General features: G+C 44.9%; 1 protein-coding gene across 1 annotated transcript in view; it reads right to left on the bottom strand.

The window, feature by feature from the left end:
- Positions 1-21,267, bottom strand: part of LOC8024945 (E3 ubiquitin-protein ligase arih1) — a 42,453-nt gene extending 21,186 nt beyond the window's left edge. The window contains exons 1-8 of the mRNA XM_002407536.4: positions 20,888-21,267; positions 19,644-19,711; positions 19,466-19,553; positions 11,573-11,641; positions 7,419-7,511; positions 6,686-6,741; positions 6,526-6,592; positions 4,911-5,017 (exon numbers count right to left, since the gene is read on the bottom strand). Coding sequence (XP_002407580.1) covers positions 4,911-5,017; positions 6,526-6,592; positions 6,686-6,741; positions 7,419-7,511; positions 11,573-11,641; positions 19,466-19,553; positions 19,644-19,711; positions 20,888-21,100 — 761 coding nt within the window. The 5' untranslated portion in view covers positions 21,101-21,267. The remainder of the gene's footprint in view (positions 1-4,910; positions 5,018-6,525; positions 6,593-6,685; positions 6,742-7,418; positions 7,512-11,572; positions 11,642-19,465; positions 19,554-19,643; positions 19,712-20,887) is intronic.

Genomic DNA, 21,267 nt, shown 5'->3' with positions numbered 1-21,267 from the left:
GAGATGTGCAAGGGCTGCACGCACGCTGCACCACGGGACCACGGCAAGTCGGCAACCACGGCAGCACTGACAAAACCAGCTCTGAGGCCGGATTCTCAAAGCGAATTCACGACGAAAAAAGTGCGTACGACAAATTTGAGAGAAAACCCGTGCTCTCGAAACGAAATTGTCGTAACCTTTGCGCAGGTTACGACAGAATCCTACGACAGCTCCGAAGCTGTCTTACGCACTTTTTACGATCAAATCAACAAGGCCGACAGCGTCGCTCAGTTACTTGGTATCGGCCACCAACGGACATTTATTTTTCTTCGTGCTCTTCTCGTGCGTCCCGACTTCAACCAGCAAGAAAAAAGGAAGGAGCACTTAAAACAGACCACGATCAAGAACGCAGGATCCACAAACACACGAGAAGAGCTACAACAGCCACGATTCTGCCGACCGAGCGAGCTCGGCAGAATATAGTAGGCCTAGCAGCAACATCGACTCGGCGCATCGTTGCTCCGGCGGTCCTTGCCCAAGATTGTCTGTCCATGACCGGCTAACCTGCTGAATGGAATATGCCCGCGCGACCCTTGTGGACCCTTACCGGATGAGTAATTTGATCCCTGAACTAAATTTCAGAGGTCAATATTTTCCCCTTGTCATCTCAATCTCCTTGTTTTCCGAGACAGCGGTGACGAACGCTGTCGTCGAAAAGGGACTCTCATTGATTCTATCTCCTTGTTTTGTGTGATATAGAGCTCAAATAAACGCCATACGGATTACCTTGGCAACTCGGTATGTACACTCTGTTATTAGTATGCCATTTTTATTCTGACTCGACGCTACGTCAGTGTAGAGCTATAGCAGTTGGTGGGAGCTACGCGATGTCGGTCTAACCTTTCTTTGCCGAGTGTCATGTCAGTATCGAGTTGCAATCGTAAAAGATTGGTCCAGAAGCGCTTACCGAAACGCGGTCTAACAGAGCGAATCCAGCACTTCGATCAAACGCGCGTGTCCGCTCCGAGTGTGAACAGGTATTTGGCATTTGCGTGGCTCTTGCTGACACCCTCGTAGTTCAAACATATCCTTTTTAACGTCGGCTTGCAGCTCGCGACTCGCAGCAACTAATACCGGCCGTGCCAGAAGCATGCTCGGGCCGTGTCGTGCAAAGAGCCGCAACGAGAACGAGCTCACTGTGGCCAACTACGCTTTGGCTTTCTCCGCCAAGGCTTTGCGAACGCGTTCAGGCCTAGGCGAAGTCTGCCGGCACGCCGTATTGCCGCAGAACGGCGCTGCTATTTTGGCACAAGTGATGTCACGAGAACTTCCCCCCATCCACCAGATGAGAATTTGAAATCGTTTAATTATGTTTAAAATTAGTTCTCCTGTGTTTTACAGCGCAATATTTATATTTCCGAGGTGGTGCCTGTCCCTAGCCCATATTTATGCAGCAAGATCGGCGCTAAAATTTCGTTTCACTACCCCTTTAAACTGAACTCGCATAATGAACGCACCCCCCAAAATGGGTACCAATATTTGGACTTTTTTTTTCCCTTGCGTAAGGAACGCACTTCCAATTTTCGACTCCACGAGTCTCGAATTGCGTCCAATTTAGGTGCCACAAAGTAAATTTTCTTTTTCCACAAGCGGTCAGGCCAGGCCAAGCCAAGTCACTTTTGTAATCGCTGCAAGCAGCCGCAAGTGCATAGTTGCAGAAGTGATTAACCGTGAAACCAAGCGGCAGGCACACTTGACGAAGCTTGGGTCGAGGAATTGCCCAGCCCCGAACATTCTTCGCCGATCGGATTCATTGATGCCAAAAAACACGCCGCCGTCCGTCGTCTACTTTTGGACAGTGAGAGAAAGTGGTTAAGCCTAAAGCGCAAAACACACGTACTACGAAAACCGTCTGATCCGATATCCGATCAGGCAATACGACAATCGGAGGCGAGGGTTTTCAACACTGTCCGGTGCTATGAAAACCCTCGCCCCCCGAGGTCGTTCCGGTAGTCCGCACGTCGGATCAGTCTGTTTCGTCGTACATGTGTTTCGTGCTTAAGAAAGGTCACCTTGCTCTCCGTGCTGAGTGAGCTTCGTAGGGCGCTATTTCTCCAGCAAAAGGCATGCCAAAAGAGCCCTAAAAAAAGGTTTGCGATTTATAGAGCATGATCACTGTGGTGCGCCCACAACAAGCCATGTGCGCACCTCCGTCAGTGGAGACGTGCTACAGTACCCTACCATGTCATATTGGCATGTAGAATGACATTTTGTGCAAAGTGTGTGAATGCAAAAATTTTACCCTGCGATTTAAATGCTCTCCTCTCCTCCTCTCCCTCTCCCCCCCCCCCCCCCCCCCCCCCCCGCCAAAATATGGGTCAATTTTTTGGGAAAAAGAGAGAGTACATTATGCGGGTAAATACGGTACTGCTCCTGCTTGCCTTTGTGCACCGTTTCACTGACGTTTCTTTAAGATACTTGTCTCTGTATTGGCTTTCTCAAATACACTGATGGCATTTTAGCTTTTGTAGCAGGTTCTGTAGCAGGCAAAATATTGGTTTGTAGCAGCCACTGACGCTTTTAGGGCAGATGCTAGCATCTGTTAGCACGTCACTTGAAACTGGACAAGTGATTGCATAGCTAAACAATTTCACCTATGATAGTGATTGAGGGTTCCTCTTTGACACTGAAGCATATTAATTACGACCTTTAGAGATAAAAATAGATAGGGTGTAAAAGGAAGGCAGAGCCTCCTTTTTAGAAATAAGGCTAGGGGCAGAGTATGTCCCATTTAATATTAGTGTTAAAAAAATGCCTGAAAAAGGAATCGTGCTGGAACACTTCAATTGGGATAAAGCCTTTCTCCCCTTCCCCTTTACACTCGGTAGTTTATTTAGCCTGTAAATATGATCTATGTAAAATGACACCAAAAACAGCATATCTGCTAACATGTCTATCAATGAAAAATTCACTCCCAAGTTTTATGAACCTACTAAGCTCAAGACTCTTATATCATAAACTGCGAAAACCACCACCCACAGGTAGTATGAAAGCCTACACTTCTGCTTTAAAGATGGCATTGGAATGGAACTGGAACCAGAGTTAGGCCAAAGTTCGCTGCTCTTTCCATCGACAGCTATGCAGAAACTAGTACCTTGACTACCATATTTATTCAAATATAGACCTCCGTTGTTCATTTTTTTTTTCCCTTGGCGCAGCTTTTTTTTAAATTAGAGATCAACGTGCAATCGAGACCAGAGAAGGTTGACCTATAATAATACTGAGCATAAATTCTTTGCCTGTCTCACTAACCGAGGCACTCCCCCATGTCAGCTGCTGCTCCTAGCACTCCGGTGCCAAGTGCTGAAGCTCGACATGCATGCCCCGGTGAGAGGGGGAGAAATTTGACGCGAGTGGTGCAAGTGCCACGGTACACTGCAGCGACAGCACGGAGGCATGTGGCAGATGTGAGAATCGAGTGATCTCACCAGGAGCACAAGACCCTGGTTTTGTCTTGTCACAGTAGCCACCATCCTACCATTTTAATAAGTTTTCTGGCAACTTCTCGCTCCTGACATTGTCTAGACATTTAGACGACGTCAGCAATCAACCGGCGAGTGTGGTTCACAGGCAATCTCTATACATCGTTTCACCTTCAGTCAAGACGCAGCCAACGCTACGAGCCAATGGGACAGATCAAACAGTACCGAAGCTCAACATCGTGGCATTCGCCATCCACCTGTACATGTCCCTTCGTCGGCTAACCAGTCAATTGCAGCGCTTCGCCTGTGCTCCGACCTAAGATGAAACAAACTATACGGTGAGTAGAGTCGCCGTATGAAATGCATATTCATACTGTTGTTTTTTCCTCCCACTTCTCCGAATACCAGGGTGGACCAACAAGAAAATATTTTTATTTTGCCCATCTAGACGCAGGTGTGGCGCAATTCTGAGCAAAAATGGCATTTTGGCACAAGGTGTAGCAGACTCGTTCACGGCGCAATTTGGAGCAGCACTCCCATCACTTTGAATAGCCTAATGCAAACTTAGGCTCTCGCACACACGCTTTAAAAAGGCTTAAAGGGACCATGAAGGAAATTTCAGTATTTTTTAAAAGAAGGTGTTTTCGAATGCATTGGGGTCCCAGCACACCACTCTATTTTTTTTTTTTTTTTTTAAGCTCCGCGATTCTTATTTATGTGCCTAGAAATTAATTTTTTAAAGCAAAACAAACATGACGTTGAGTAGCACCATTGGTTGCCTGTAGGATTTAGTGGATGCTGAGCGTAGTTCCCGCAGTTTGCTATGGTGCACAGCAGTCTGCGAGCTAAAAATACATTCGACGACGACGACGTGCTCGCAGACAAGTTGCTTCCGTTCAGGGACCTCATACCGACAGAACAAGGCATGCTTCTCAGGACACGGAACTCTGGATTGGCGCTTTACGAGGGAGCTCAAGACTTGCCAACGACACCTCGGTTGCCGCTTCAGAGCAAGCAACTCTACCAACTCTCCACCCGACTCACCGACGCCACCGCAGAACCAAGAGTGCGTTATTTGTTTGAACCAATTGCCTGATGAGGAGACTGTGTCATCATGCTCCAACATCATGCAGCGCTTTAGTTCACATTTCTGCCGCCGTCTCGAGGAAGGGAAGGGGAAGGGGGGGGTTCCGGCATCGTTCCTGGTGCAATTATTACCATACCTGTTTAACTGATTGGTGCGGCACCCAAGCGTCCGTTCGGGCTAGAACTCGATCAACAGTGTCCAAGATGTGCCCAACACCCATTTCAATTGTCAAAACTTCCAAATCACCTTCATGGTCCCTTTAAAGAAGCTACCATCCCAAATCTTCCAGCGAGTATGCCAGACAGGGATAAGTCAGGTTGGGTGTAAAGCAGGAAGAGAGAGCCCCTAGGCACACTGCTCACCAGAAGGTGTGGGAACAGGAACAAGTCACAGGTTGCGTGTCCACATACTGCACTTTTATCGCGTTGTTGCACTCGGGCTGGGGACACCACCGCAGGAGCCGATTGCACTGGAACAGACCGTCGGATTGGTCAAGACAGCGCCCTGACTTTGACACAACACACCCTACAGAGGAAGACATACTGTGGCAGACACGTTAAACAAATGGCTGCTCATGTCATAAAAATTGGGATGATGTATGGTACTCTAACCCCCCAAAAAACAGGCATGTGGTGTTGCTAAATTTGTGACAGGCACTTCTGATGATCACCTAATCCTCTCAGTCACAGTGGAGAACAGATGAATAGAATCAGTTCCAAGAGGTCAATGAGCCTGCCCTTGCAAAGTAGGAGCCTCAAATATTTTAAGCCGGCAGCTACCAGACTTTTAAAGGGTTTCCTCGCAAAACAGTACCCATTTCTTGTATGCTACTCTTGATGAAGTTAAGAATGGAATTCCCCCTTCCCCAAGTAAATGTGAGAGGCAAGATCCCCGCAGCACGCATCCTACGAATTTATTGTTCTAGAGAAATTATTGTAATAAATTTGGGACCACAAAGACATCCAGAACTATCAATAATGACCACAGGGATGTGCCAAACTTAACATTCGGGGATGTTTGGTGGCTGAAACAAATCTCAATTCCCATTTGGAGCTCCCATTAATATTTGGATGATACTGAAAATGGTCACGGGTGACGACGTTCGAGGGCTTTACAGCACAAAAGCAGTTACGCCTGTATCAATGACAGTGGGAATGGACTTACAAAAGCAAAGATCAGGCCCTTTTCCATGAAGAGAAAAATACACCAGGACGTCACTACATCTCTGCAGATTTCCCACAGCCCAACCCCATTTTTGGTAGCCTGTCCGACCTCTCCAGAGATTCTCCGTCGGCGGTCATCTCAATTGAAACATCTCCACGTGGTGAATGATGTTGATTGGGGCAAAGCTCTGGTGGTGCTTGTCTGCGTAGACACTGAGCCGCAGCATGCCGAGCCTTTCGTTCGTTTTCATCCATGTCAGAAAGAGAATGTGTGGTATGGAACGTGGTTATACACGCATTTGAGCATTTGACCGCAGCACCCTCTCGTCTATAAACGTTGAGCCAACGCATGCAAAGTTTAACGCGATTATATACATATTTGACCGCAGCGCCCTCTCCTGTACAGACGTTGAGCGGCTACAGGCAACGTTTCATCCATGACATCCCCAGCTCTTGAGTTACTGCCACATCTCAAAGCCCCCACTCGTCCCGCAGTCGTGGCCGAGTGGTTAAGGTGATGGACTAGAAATCCATTGGAGTCTCCCCCCGCACAGATTTGAATCCTGTCAACTGCGCAAACATTTTTTCTTCATCCTTTTTTTTTTGCTTTACACGAGCACGAGAGCTCACAAGCACGATCGCGAGCACCAGCAAGATTGATGTAAGCACTGACGCCAGATGGACAAGGCTAGACCCTAAGGAGCTTCGCCCCTAAAAAAGCTCAATAGAGGCTCCAGATGTTAGAGTAATTAAGCTCAGGCTCTCCCCTCAAAGGAGAAACCAGATATACGAGACCAGAGGACGGGCCACCCACCTCGACGAAGCTGTTGGTGATGAGGTGCTGGTACTTTAACTTCACCTTGGGGTCTGCTATGAGCTTCCTGCAGGGGCGGGGGGGGGGACACGGAAAGACAAAAGGCGGCCATGCACATCAACCTCGCAAAAGAGAGATCACGCTGCTCCACGAAACTCACATTACTGTCTGGTCGTCCACCAAGATGTCGCATCCGTGGGCCGCACAGGAGATGGTCTGCAGAGATAGTACTGAGACTTAAAAAGAACATATATCCCGCACTAGGCTTCCACTACACATAGTCAGTGACAGGTTAACTTTTCGAGGTAATGAGCCAGATGTCACCCAGCAAAGAAATATTCTCATTGCGGTCAGGCGTCGGGGCTTTCCCAACTGTCTCGTTTCTGCTTTGCTATCAATAGTTGCGAGTGCCCCGACAAATACATCGGGAACATAAGCACGCGCCTCCTTGGGTTTTACGCGAGATGACGTGACCTTTCTTCACTTTCTTCTGGACGAGCGTTGGTAAACAGAGCTGCGCCGCTTGTTGGTCTATACTCTGCGTCAACCATTTTGTGCTATATTGTCAAAGCTAGCATAGCTTCCACTGAGCAGCAGTCCCGCTTCGCTGCGAGGACACGAGGCTTTGTCTTTTGCGCCCTCATTCACGTGTGCTCGTGCAACTAGCTTTGAAAGAGTTGGAGCACTGCGGCACCTAGGCTAGCTTTGACAACGTAGCACAAAATAGTTGACGCCGAGTGTAGGACTCGATGCGCATCCATTTAAACGTTGACAAATCGGCCTCATTCGAAGGACGATTGGAGTCGATGCGCTTAGGTCGCATACACGTAAACGCAGCGAACGACTGCTATAATGAATTTTCTGGGTAAAGCATGACCGATTTCGATACCCACCTGGCCCATGCCTTCCTCCATAATCTTGGTCGTCAGGTAATAGTTCCAACACTCTGTGCAAAACCGATGGTCGCAGGCGAGCCCAGTCATCATCTGTGACGAGAAAAATGCAAGCATGTAGCTAAGGGACAATTCAATTCGACTCCCTCAAGCTTTACAACTGTTGCAAATGGTGCAGCTAGGGTGGTTCCACCCACGATTCCTTTTTGGTGAGCCTGAGAACACAGCTTTCTTGTCTGCTGCATTACCTTGTCTCCCAAACCCATCCTCTCCTTTGACAGGTGCACAACTTGGCTAATTTGTTAGCTAATGTACCAATGACTCACTTTGGCAACACAACATTTGCCAGGTGTAAACCAGGAACCCTTATCTGTATTCTTGCTCAATCAAGTTGGAAGGGGAACTCTGACCAAAAACGAAACCAAAATAAATGACTGGTATTGTTTTAGTGGCATGAAATATGATCACAGCCGAAATATTGCATCAAAGTAAGCTGCGTACTCCACTAAAACCGATTTTTTAAGATGCGACAAGCTGCCTTTTAGAGTGTGACAAGAAAATTAGCTTTTAGTAAGGAATACTAACGCAGCACAACCGTGACGTCATGTCGCGGTAGAGCTGCGGTCGATTGGTTGTACCGTGTACCGCAGCACCACGGTGACGTCACGTCGTAGCCGTACAGCTGATGATCAGCGCTGCCACCCCTCTAACAGATAGTTTCAGTTTTGCCGTAGACGCCCGAAACCAAACTTTGAGCTGTGATATTTATAAAACTATACACAATATTGAAAGAAAAAATTATGCCTTATAATTCAAGGACACTGCCTTAGCTAAAAACAGTCGTAATCCCAAATTAAAATATAGTGACCAGAGTTGCCAATAAACCAGATGAATTTTAAGAAGCTACAAGGCGAGTGTCAAGTTGCTAACCGCTTGAACATACAGTGAGCCCCTGAGGCGTATTATATGGGGGATTATAATCTCCAAATTAAAACCATCCTTATATGAAAAAAAAAATATAAAAAAAGCTTCATGGTAAGAAATTTTTATATACAGCTTTAGTTAGTGTTGACCAGCAATAGAAACCCCTATGGAACTCTCCGCAGGGCTGCTGCTTTCTTTGGAACCACACACTTTATCTTGGTGCCCCCTTTTATTGGTTGGTACTGGCATCAGGCATGTAGCCAGGGGGGGGCCCGCCTATGACAAAATGCTGTATGAGGGGGAGGAGGGAGAGGAGGTCCCAGCAAAATGAAAGATTTCGGGGGTGGGGGGGCCGGGCCCCATGGGCCTCCCCCCTGGCTACGTGCCTGCCTCGACGTAAGCCCGATGAACACCCGATCTCCCGCCAACACCAAAAGTTGACACCGAAAGACCCCAGATTTGTGGCGAAAAAATAAACCCCAAAAACAAGGAACCTTGTTCGTTATTTAGTGGGGCTTGCTAAAGAAGCGTCGAAGCTGGTATTGAAAATGTTCGTCAAAAAGGGCCAAAAGCCGGAGTGTAATTCCGGACGCCTGAATTGATTCTGAATCAGGTATCAGTGATCATTAATGGATACAAGGCACCAGGGCCACAAGCCAAAGCATAATTCAAATAGTTCAATGGGGTCACTCAAGCAAGAAACAAATGCTTTTTGTCCAAGGACTGAAAACATAGCCCACAGCAACTTGATAAACTGCCGCTGAAATCAGAGCTCAATCTCTCAAGGACAAAAAGAATCGTAGGAACCACCTCCAAAAAACAATATGGAGATTGATTTATTGCTTCAACTTAAACGGCACAAAGGCTACAAAGGCTATAGAGTTCCACAAACAGTATCAATTGCAGGAAAGGTACATAGGAAAAGGAAGACATTCTGACACCCCATAGGAACACTCCGCAACACTATACACTCCCAGCATGCCGTTTCTCCCTTCGTCATGAGTTCTATTTACTCTCATTTGTGCGAGAGCGGTGTGCTCTTTCCTCATTTGGATGAAGGACTGCAAAAAGTGTGACATAGCTTAACATCTCTCGTCATAACAACCAGCTGATGATAAAACAAAAATAAAATTGGCAATAATGAAGCTTGCTGGTTTTGCTGACTTGTAAAGACGACACAACTAAAATTATGCCACCTTTTTCGCATTGAAACCCCTACACATGATCCTTACCTGAGTAACACTCATAACAACTCAGATGGCAGGCATTCAAAACATTCTAGGAGCCTGTCAAAGCGTGATGCAACAACAGATTCAGCAGTGCCGGCGTCATAGATACCATATATTTATTTCCCCTTCTCTAAACATGGCAAAACAATGGGAGTCGTTTTGAATCTGTTACAGAAAAAGTTTACACAGGAGTTCAGTTACTATTTTGCCAGCTACAAAAAAACAAACCTGTTGTGCTTATTCATTTTTTTTTTTTCCCAATGATATCTGCATTGTCAAGTACTTGTTCACTGGCATTATTGCCTCTGAGGGCATTGTGGGACAAGCACTCCTAGGTGACGCCAGAGTGCACAAAGAAACTCGGGTAATAAAAGCATGTGTACGAAAAGAAATTATGAGGGTCATCAAAAACTAAAAAAAACTACCAAGCAAAGCACAAAAGATGACTGCCTGAAAGTCGGAGGAAAAAATGAAGGTTCGGTATCTAGACGAGCACACTTGAACGCTCAGTAGTTCACAGTGCACCACTACCAAACTTTAAAAAAAAAGAAAAAAAAAGACAGTATGTGTATCACAGTACTTTGCTAAACGACACAAATAAGGTGCGACATGTGGGCGCCTTCTGACTTTAATGAGTCCCGTAACAATATTTGACCCACGAAATATTAGTGCATCATATTTTAATTCAATCGGGCAAAAACAGTGTAACGTTCGGTGGTGCCCCAGTGTGTTCAAAATGCGCATCTGGTGACGTTTTATGGACGACTTAGTGATTCGCAGCGTTGGCAACAGCCATCAAAATTTCTCTTGCGGAGGGCTAACCAACTTCTTTTGCGGGGGCTAACCCAGTGTATCACTCCTGTGAAGTATTGTTACTCTTTCAAAAATTTCTCATTTTTGCGAGAAAGGTTCAAGAAGAGAAAAGGTGCTTAGAATGCGCAAAAATAACAAAAACAAATAAACACTAATCCGGTTTCGCGAGCCAGCAGGGCGGATGGTTGATCGGCCCTATTCGGGAATCGCCATTTGGGATGTCGGAACCAGCGAGACGCTTGTTTCAGCAATTTGAATCTGCTGCCTTTGCCGTGTGTTGCATGCCCGCCGTCCTCGTAAGTCAGTTTGGTGTGCTCGTGTTTTCTGTGTTGGTCTCCACATCAGCGTACTCGATTGGACTAGTCTGTGCATGTTACTGGCGTTACCCCAGAAGCTTCGTAAGCCTAGTGAGCCAGACGTGCTTGCCCGGAACGCTGGTAAAAGCTTGAAGCTGGATGGCACACGCACCAAAGGTAGAGATAATTAGATTTCAAAACTACCTCACCTATAAGCTATGTGTAATTGTGTGATAGTCGCACGCGCCGGCGGCCGTTCCCGCTCTAAACAACAAATGCCAAGTGTTGATCCGTCCAAACGCAAGCCAGCCCGCAGATTCGTTTCGAGCGACAATGGGCACGGTTCTGTGATCTTTTTCTGCTGACATTGGTCACATTCGGGAGTAAAGAAAAGCTAATTTTAACTCACTGCCCCCCTCATTCACTTTTTTTTTAACCTATCACGGTGCAGCTAACCAGAGCCAAATCGCTGCTTCGATTACAATGATTGCATTGGTACCGATCAGCGAGAGCAGAAAAAATGTGAAGCAGAGCATGCTAGACCGCGCTGAGCGCGGCGGCGCCAGCAGGGCATGGCGTAGTGGATGACGTCGGACACTAGTCCTTTGGCAAAGACCACCACGGCATCAAGCTTTTTTTTCTGTGCTATGTGTAGTTTCTGCAGGAGTGATTTGGCCCATGTTTCCAAAAACATTCTATAATAAATGAAATCACATAATTCCTGCCACAATAAAAGTGCACAAGGAAAAGCTATGCCAAAAATTCTTAGCTTTATACTGGAGAAAGAAAAATAATAGGGTGGATAAAGTTTCCCTAGCACTGAAGATTTTGTCCAGAGAGAAATCGAAACAATGCCTACAGACACTGCCTGGAAACGAGACCTGCTGCTCACCGAACTCGGCAGATCCCGCAGGCAGATCTCGCAGTCCTCCATTCCAGGGGCAACCGGCCGTGAAGACTTCTGCAATATGAAGAGGTGCAAAGAACAATGTCACCCGGTTTTACGAAGCCCACAATGGCTGCACCCTACTTTGCACAAAAGCCACCAAAAACAAGAGATTGTAGCCTTTGTCATCAAAATGCTTGCCCATGTTTCAAGCACCCCCCCCCCCCCCCCCCCAAGAAAAACCAAAACCATGAGGTAGCAAAGAAAAAAAAAAGAAAAAAAATTCAGATGCAGATTGCTATAAAGAGGCCCATACCGCACAATCGTGCACGACCTCGACAGTCGCAACAGCTTGAGGTAAAAATGACTGAAAGAACGCGTCACTGCAAAAAAGTTGCTTTGTTACAGCGACGGAAAAACATGGGTTGGCAACGTGAGTGACAAACAAGCAACTGCACAAAAGTTGCACCAACAATTAGGTTCGTGGTACGGCTTTTGTGGAGGTCGATCGACCGAGTTTGCCTAGCGAAGGAAATAAATTTTAAAGTTGTTTGAAGGAACAAAAGTTAATAGACCGTTTTCCAAAGGGTGTGCAATCAAGAGGCTGCTGCGCCAATCATTCGAGTTTGGGTACATGCTCCGAGTATGCGTCTGACACAAGGGCCGCGTCGGCGTTCGGCCTGAACTTGGCTCGGCCCCCGTCTGAAACGAGTACTATGTTGGCGTGTGACGAGGACTCCATTCTGATGGTACGCCGTGTGCCCAAGAAAAGGCGACAGCCAATGTTACTTGATGGGCTTTCAAAAAGTGTCTATTAATCAAACCTTTCCCTAAATAATTCCAAAAATATATCTTTTGTTTACCATTTGTCTATTTTTATGCATTCCACACGCATTTGTTTCGTATTTACATCAAGGGCTTCTGAGAAAATCGAAACGTTGAGCTTTCTTGCTATCATCCACTTCGTTAGTCAGTTATGTAGCACTTTTCTCTAAGCAGATAAAAACATGAAAGAAAATAACGCTAAAAAAGCAATATCCTATTTTGAAGAATCAGAATACAAAAGTAAAAGCAAACAAAGCTTTTTTGCACACTAAAATTATCAAGCTGTTTTTATTCTGCTGTTGTGGGGTTTACCCAATAAAAAGTTCCTAATTAAACTGACTTTAAATTTGCAGTAATTATTTCTTCTGCATTCTTTTCAGTGACCGGACAGATTAATCAACCAGTCTGTCATGTTTAAAAGTTTATCTAGTGATTAAGTGTTATTTTACAGCAGCAGTGATTTAAATCAAATTAATCTGATTTATATTAAATAAATCAGATTTAAATAAAACCAATCTGAATTAGATCAAAGAAATCTGATTTACATGATTTAAAAACAATCACAATATTTTTCTACTTTGATGGATTAATTACTATTTCTGCATTCATATTCCAATTGTTTTTTTACCAATGCATCATATTAAATTGACACTGCTCTTCTGTTTTTCCCGTTAGAGCTGGTGTACTGCAAGGTGGCAATTAGGGCCCTTCGGTATTTAATTTGAACATAGACGATATTGCTAATGTCAGCACAGCCCCTTCCTACATAAATTATACAGATGATGCCAGTTTATTATTTTTTTTTTCAGGAACTGAAATAAAAAGACTTGTGTACAAAACAAATGCTTTGTACAGAAGCTGTACAAGTTGAGTGAAGTCTCAGTAGCAATACACATAAGCAAAGTAAGGCTGCCCTTTTTAAGCCAAAGAGCAAACATTTCCTTTCTTTTAATAAATGACTACCAAAATGACATTTTCGAATTCCCTGACCTTTCCAGGTTTCTCCCGTTTATTTTATCAAAATCTCCCGATCGACTCCTAAGGGAACGAGACATGTCTGAAGTGCATGCAGTCTTCATGTGAACATATTGCTATATCTGACGGCCGACAGGCTGGCAACCAACAACTGGATCCCGTATCTTGTCAGTCTATCTTTCCTATATTGTTTGCTGAATAAATACTGTTTTAAATAAGTCAACACATGATTGAAGCCATGACGTGTTTTTTTAAACTTTAATAAAAAGCAGCTGTGGCTCAATTAGATGCAACTCAACCATTTTCTTGTTTTTTTTTGTTTTACAGCTTTAAAGGGGTACGGAAACAAAAATTGAAATATTCAGATTTCGTTCGGAAATGAGTCAAGCATGACGTATATTAACCGTAAATGATAATCGCGCGTTTGTATTTTGAACGATTGGCCATATTTTTCGTTCCAAACGGTGCACTCGAGCAAGCGCTCGAAGAGAAGCGAACGGAGAGCGCGATGCGTCATGGGATATCCGGCGCAAACAAAAACAGAAAGAAAAGATTTCCCACGTTCGTGGAGTAGCAAGGCAGGCGTGGTTATGAGCTTTGCCCTTGGTGGCGTTGTCAGCGTTGTGATGGTGTCAATAGGGAGTTGTAGTAGATCGTTTTTCTCCTCCGCTACGGTATCCCCGAAGAAAACGCCGCAGCTGCGCATGCGCGCCCCCAGCCTTGTCTGCATAGTTCAGGGTCGTGTGGCGAATTACGGAGCGCTATCCGGGTGCTTAGCGCGCTGCGGAAACGCTCTACTACAATTCCCTAATAGCGTCAGCGCGTTACAACCGAGCCGCTCGAAGTGCCCGTGGGGCGACGAGCGTGTGGCTGGCCCAAGGAGCACGTAGCTTCCACAACACTGTCAGCTTAGGGCTGAACGAGGTGGGGAAAACAACTTTTGTTCGAGTTTTGAGCGACGTGCTAATCTTCTAGGGGGAGAATGGCTATGTCCGGTTGCACGAACGAGGGTCCGAGAAAGAGGGGAGTCCTTCCTTTCCGTCTTCGTGAACTGTTTCGTACAATGCGCGACTTGTGAGTTGAGGAGGAAAGCTAAGAAGGAAAATGTTGAAATACCAAAGAGCGGAGCTGCTCCGAAGGAAACTGCTACGTCACGACTACGTAGCAGTTTCCACAACGTTGCTAGACTACCTCCCAAATAGGCTCCGCATGCATCCACCAGGTGCACATTGAAGATCGTTTATTTAGCTTTAAAATTAGTTTTCTTGTGCTTTTCAACGGAAGACTGGTGTTTTTGAGGTTAGGGTGCAACATGCAACACATTAAAGCCAGAAAATGAGCGCTGAAATTTCGTTTCCCTACCCCTTTAAAGAGTGTGTATATTGAATAAGAGATGCCTTCGATTACTGTAAACGACTTCATTTTTGCAAATCACCTACATTTGCCAGAAAAAGGTCCTGTGAATATGTTTCCCTATAATAGCAAATACACAGGATACCACCCAGATTAGTGAAATATTGATTAATACCACACTTCGCCGAATTCGCAAAATTTTGAGCCTGCAAAAATAAAGTGGTTTGCAGTATTTAGAACACGAGCACATACTTCATTTTCATTCATACCACCACAAACATGTTGAGATTTACGTACTGACCTGCCCAGCTAAAAGATAATGTCTACTTTGCCTTTCCACTTCTGTGCGACTTTTTTGTTAGCATTTTGTTTGATTCCCTCAAACACAAAACTATGCTCATTTTCACCTCAAGAACCATAGTAAAAAAAAAAAAGTCTGGCTCTTACCGGAGCCTCACTACTTCCCCCTTTACGGGACGAATTAAGAGATGTATGTGTATTTTGGATTAGGTATCTGTTATCTTACCAAGACGTACACATTTCAAATGCAAAAAGCATAGCTTCTTCCTCCGACAACCAAACCTTGCAAGAACAACTTTCCGTGGCTTGTGCAAAAACTTTCCCTTTTCGTGAGGTGACAAGCAGTATAGCTGCTTAGTTGCACGCATAAGCCCCAGGCAGTGGGTTACTTTAGGTATGGAATCAAAGGTAGACTAAATAGTCTATTTCACTGAAAAAACACCAGAATAATCAGGAGCCCCCAAATTGATATTACATTCCAGATTCAAGCTTTATAATAAAGCAGCAATTCTTAATTCCAATAAAGACTGTCAATGATTATGAAGATTAATTACAATTCAAATATGTAGGTCTACATTACAAAAATCGCCATGTGAACGACATTATGCCTTCTCAAAAAGAATTATTCCCAAGCTTCTATCCATTGCTCCACCTAATTTAGTTTTAATTTACTCTATTGACTGTGCTATTGAGCAGATGGAACATTTATGAAGGTGATAACTAAACGAGAGAGTTGATATAAAAAATAAAACTAGAGAGCAATCCATATAAATGTTCTTGCAATATCCTTGTTAAACCCTAAAAAAAAAAGTTACATGGTCAGATTGTTACAGACTATCATAAATACTAGCCAAATTTTTATTCCAATTTTTTTTTTACTGCTATGCAGGGTAATTACATCAGCCCTCATGAACTTGCTTTCTTTTTCTCTATTAATATACCCGACGTCTTTGCACGCAACGTCCCACTCTGGAAAAGTACTTTTTTCTTAGTATGCAGGTGAGCAGTGGCAAAGCAGGATACACAAAATCGTGATGCCCGTTCCGCAGTTGTCACTTCCCTGCACTACACTGGTGCATGATGAGAAGTGCAGTCAACAAAGAAACCACGACAATGAGAAATATTGCAGAACTTCCGCTTATTGTCGGTGTTCAACAGAGAGATAAAATCGTAATGTATGTTACTCAAGGCAATAATCAAAATTTCTGAAAATTCGCAGAAGCATGACGTAACGATCCGGCCATGTAGCAGGGCCCAAATTATTATATTTTCAGTATTAATAAAGCAGTAGAAGCGAGATAAAGCCTTTTCTAGCATTTAGCCTTTTCTAACTGCCTCGGAAAGATGTCCCCGAGAATAGAAGTATTCCAATGAGTAAATGTGACTTATTAATATGACGTTACTAGTACTACATGTGTGTACAGGAGGGATACTTGAAGAGGCAAAAAAGATCCTAGTGGCCTCAAAGGGACAGCCGAACATTGGCAATCGCTCTAAGTCTCACATGAATGTCGTTCTAAAGTTATTCCCCAAGTTTCAACCACCTCTGTGTTTTCTTTAAAGGAACCATATAATGATTTTTATGCATTCACTAAATACTACTTAGAACCACTCTCTAACGTCAATAACTGAATAAACTTGCCTTAGCTCCTTTTTCTAGGCAATGGCAGTCGCCAAAGAAATTAGAGAAATATGAGCATTGTTTATCCCCCCAACTCGGAGCCAGAAGCGGCCACGTGGCCTGGGGCCCATCCTATGCTGCCAACGTTAATCATACTCCCCGTACTGGGGTTGGAAAGGAAGAAAACACGTGCTGGAGCTTCAGAAATTGTTCGGCTATTCTCATCACCGCAGTGGTTAGACACGGGACACTACCCAAGTGCCCACCGAGGCATTGATTGTTACGAGCCGATGTCCAGTGCTCACGTAGTTCTCGTGTCCAATCCATGAGTCGCGCTCGACTGTCGTCAGGCGGGTGGTTTTGATCCCACAATTACTTAAATCTCACGCCTCGATCGATCCGACTGTGATGACGCGTACGGAGGCCTGCTGTCTAAGTAGTGTTGGTCTGACTTGTAAACGAAGGGTCGTGGGTTTGAATTGCCTAAAATTTTTAATTTTTGTTTCTTTAAGGCAAAGTAATTACTTTATAAAGTGAAATCATTTGAGACATATGGCTACCTTTAATTCGCGTTACATGTCATGTTTTAATCACTTTCATTCCACGCGTGATGTCACGTTTCACGTGAGCATTATGGGTTGTTTGAAATTCCTGCGCGAGGGCATGTACCTGTGACGTCATGACCCTATCGACCAATCTGGGATTTTCAGTCACGCCACCAACATCGGCTTTTCTGCGACATGAGCTCCTTAACGCTATCGCGTTAAAATCATCAATTAGTAAGGGTGATGCTCATTTCCAAATTAAATTGACCGGCATCTTGTCAAGAACCAACGTCAACAGCCAGGCTATGCCAGCTCATCCTGAATAAGAAAATGTTGACTTGGGAAAGCGCTATTTTGGGCCAGATTCAATCAGAGAGTGAAGATGCATAAAGATTAGTGAACAATTTAGATTACTTCCTTCTGCATGATAAGTCGCATGCACCGCGGAGCTGATTGTAAACAATGTTTCGTTAGAAAAACAAGCATTGTGATTGCCACTCAGTGTTTCTATAAAAATAGACTGAAATGACTGTCCTAAAACTTTTCTGACATTTTGAAAAATTCATTTGTTTTTAGCTCAGTGGTGTCGTCCTTATGTATATATTGTGAAATGTATTTCATAAACCATATTTCATGATATATATGGCCACAAGGTGCCCATTTCACGATTTTTTGGCCTATAATAAATTCCTTGGTTTGATGACACAATCACGATTTAATGTTTAAAGGACACATGCAAAGGAAAAAAACATTTTTTTTAAACGGCTTAGATGGATAAAGGACGCCATAAAACGATTTTACAACGAAGAAAAAAAATTTTTAGAGCTATATTTACGGCGCAAAACGAATTTGTAGTTGGCGCCCGCGGGCACCGCGGAAAAGTGGTCTGTATTTATCACGTGACTGGTCTTTATTTATCACGTGGTGCTTGCGATCTTTCGGAAGCTTCCTATGGCCTCTAAAAGTAACTTATTCATCTTTGTTTGAAGTATAACAAAAAACCAAGACGAATAAGTAACTTTTAGAGCCCAAAGGAAACTCCTGAAAAAGCGCAAGCAGACGTGATAGACCTGTGCGCCGGTCAGACGACGGCGGCGGCGCCCCGAAGCAGACAAACTTGTGCGGCGGCGGCGACGGCGGCGTGGAGAAACGCGTTGAAGCGGCGTTCGCACAACGCTCAGCGTGCGGCGGCGACGCAGCGCGGCGGCGCGCGGGCCTACCACGTGACCAGCAGCGGCTCCCGCGAGCGCCAACTACAAATTCGTATAGCGCCGTAAATATAGCTCTAAAATTTTGTTTCTTCGTTGTAAAATTGTTTTATGACATCCTTTTTCCATCTAAGCTGTCTAAAAAAATTTTTTTTTTCCTTTGCATGTGTCCTTTAATACTAGGACACAAAGTTGTACCAAACACGGGTATTTTATGCAAACTACCACAGTTCGCGACAGTATTTTATACTGTGTAAATAGATCAGCTTGAACCTTAAAATTCTACTTAAACACGAAGAAAGAAAGGACAGTATAATTCTAAATTTCAAGCTGATCTATTTACAGGTACGTACCAACAAGCTCAACTCTTTACTGTTGTACTTAAACATTTTGATTCAGGTAAAATATATGTGACTGGTAAACAAAGGGGCATTGAGTCGTATGAACACGACGTTATGTACGTTAATGTAGATTTTCTTTTACTGTTGCGTCAAAATTAAATAACTGAATTTCATATTTTTGGTACCTGAAAAAAAAAAAGTGAATTGCACGGACGATAGAAGAAACTATATAGTTAATCGTTTAACGGCGTAATTAACGTCTCTTGCCAGAACAACGCAGAAAATATATTCTCAATTTAGCAGTTCGAACCATTATTTTTTGTTCCCCGGAACTGAACCGCAACCGAACCTGAAGCCTTGAACCCGAACCGGTAAAAATTTCGGTTCGACACTCTGCACAAAAATACTCTAATAAACTTAGCGATTAAAAAAATAAAACATTTCCGACTATTTTTGTTACATTTGCACTTGGGAGCAGGATGGCGCAGCGAAATCGGATTGGCGCACAATGGAGCAATTAGTGCAGCACTTCCACCCCTGACAAACTGGAATTAAGTTGTGCCACAATGTTGGCACAAATTCCTTGCACTTCGGCGAAATGCAGCAAGATGTAGCAGGGTAAGCACTTTGGTGCAGCAATCGCATCGCTGGTATACGCATGCCAGCGGCACCATTGCAGTGCCGTGAAGTTAGTGGGTTGAATTCGTGTATAGACAATGTGATGTTCTCACCTTTTGAGCTTTGCTGCTGGAAGGTTTCTTGTACGGGTTGACCACATGCGCCTCCTTGAAGAGCCGCTCCTGGTCACCATCGTAGTACCTGAGCGTGGAATACCAACCTCACATCTTGCACGACTCCCCTCCCAATCTAACTAAATGGAAGAGCTACGACAATGTGGAGAACACCTACCTCTCGTACAGCTTCTCCTTGTCCCATTTAAAGTGGTTCAACAGGATTCGCGTTGTGGTAGGCGGGATCTGCAAACCACACGAGTCGCAACAGAGGTACAGATGCAGTTATTGGGCTATTTGCTTAAACCTATACTCAAGATACTGCAACGGCAATATGCAATTGAGACTTATGACCGACCAGAGTTCCCAATACATGACTTCGGCACAGCTGTGCCGAAGAGAACAAATATGGTGGTGCAAGATATATGCTGCAGAAGGTACGTGCTCAACAGCAAGACCACCGCAAGGGCAGATAACGTGACGTCAACACAAGCTCCATGTACTCTACAGCATGAACTGTAACGCAGGCATACAGCAATCACTCATCCCTGACTGGTTGATTGTGGCCATTTTTCTGAAGCCAGCGCTTTGAATAAATTTGCGATTGAAAAAAGTCATGCGTTCTACAATTGCCTCCAGGATCTAAACATAATCGTTTCGATCCTGGATGCAATCGCGACTGGGAAGCGTATTACAGTGGAAAATAAGTTTGTTCATCGCGCCAGCTTTGCCAACTTTATTGAGGAAATACACCTGAACGTGCACGCAACGTTGTGTCAATCGAAAGAGAGGTGGAGAGGGAGGGGAGGGGGGGGATACTCTGCCTCACTTTGACAGGCGCTCAAAGTTGCGTCTATCGCGGCAGTCGACTGATTACAAGGCTCAGCACTTTCGCTACCCTGCCAACGAACACATGCAAGGTTATCGGAAGAATGACTTGCAAAACCTTTAGACTGAGCAGCTTAATCGAGTTTTGGTTGATAGTGCACGCTCGGTCGCGACGACAGCGTCTCGTCCTCAAAACCAACGGGTGTACAGAGGGTTTAGCTTACGCGCCATGGCAGCAAACGCAGGTAGATAAGGTCTGCTTCATGTAAAACAGCACCGACAGCGTCCCACGTAGCGCTGGCCAACGCTTCGAGGGCGGTCGGATATTGCGTCTTTAAAAGGGAGGGGGGGGGGACACACCTGTGCAACCGTACAGAGCTTTTGAGGACGCGTGGCGAGCGACGACAACTACGTGCGCGCCTCGGCCGACTGATCCGCGCTCCCAAATAACGCATTCGTAGCACCGTGGCATGCGACAACAAGCAATTTTCGCGCTGATTGCGAGCAAACGCAAAGTCAACGGTTAGGCTTAAAAGTTGGCCAGAGATCTCTCGTTGGCGCGGGTCGTGATGGCTTGACCGCCGAAGCACTCACCTCGACCACATTGTTAACGTCTCGGATAGAGTCTATCATGTGCTGCACAATGTCCTCGGTGGTTAAAACTTCGAAAGGAAAATCCTCGATGTCCATTTTCTCTTTGGCCGTGGTCGGTTCTGGTTCCAAACCAATGGACAGGCCGTCGTCTTCCTCGCCACTAGATTCGTTGCCAGAGTCCGTGTTGTAGATGTTGTCGTCTTCCGAATCCATTTTGGAGTGCTTGGGGGATGCGGTAGAAAAGAAAACAGTTTCCAAATATTACAAATTGAGAAAAACTACGGAACTGAGCGCTGCTGGGCCTAACACAGGCCTCCCTACTGCTCGCCGTTCCATACCGTGTTTATCCTGTGACGTCATTTCGCCACTTGCGCCCCCTG

This window comes from Ixodes scapularis, unplaced genomic scaffold, assembly GCF_016920785.2.
Source record: "Ixodes scapularis isolate PalLabHiFi unplaced genomic scaffold, ASM1692078v2 PGA_scaffold1__304_contigs__length_218370807, whole genome shotgun sequence".
Lineage (NCBI taxonomy): Eukaryota > Metazoa > Arthropoda > Arachnida > Ixodida > Ixodidae > Ixodes > Ixodes scapularis.
The sequence above is the reverse complement of the archived record's forward strand: the minus strand, read 5'-3'. Positions and strand labels throughout refer to the sequence as shown.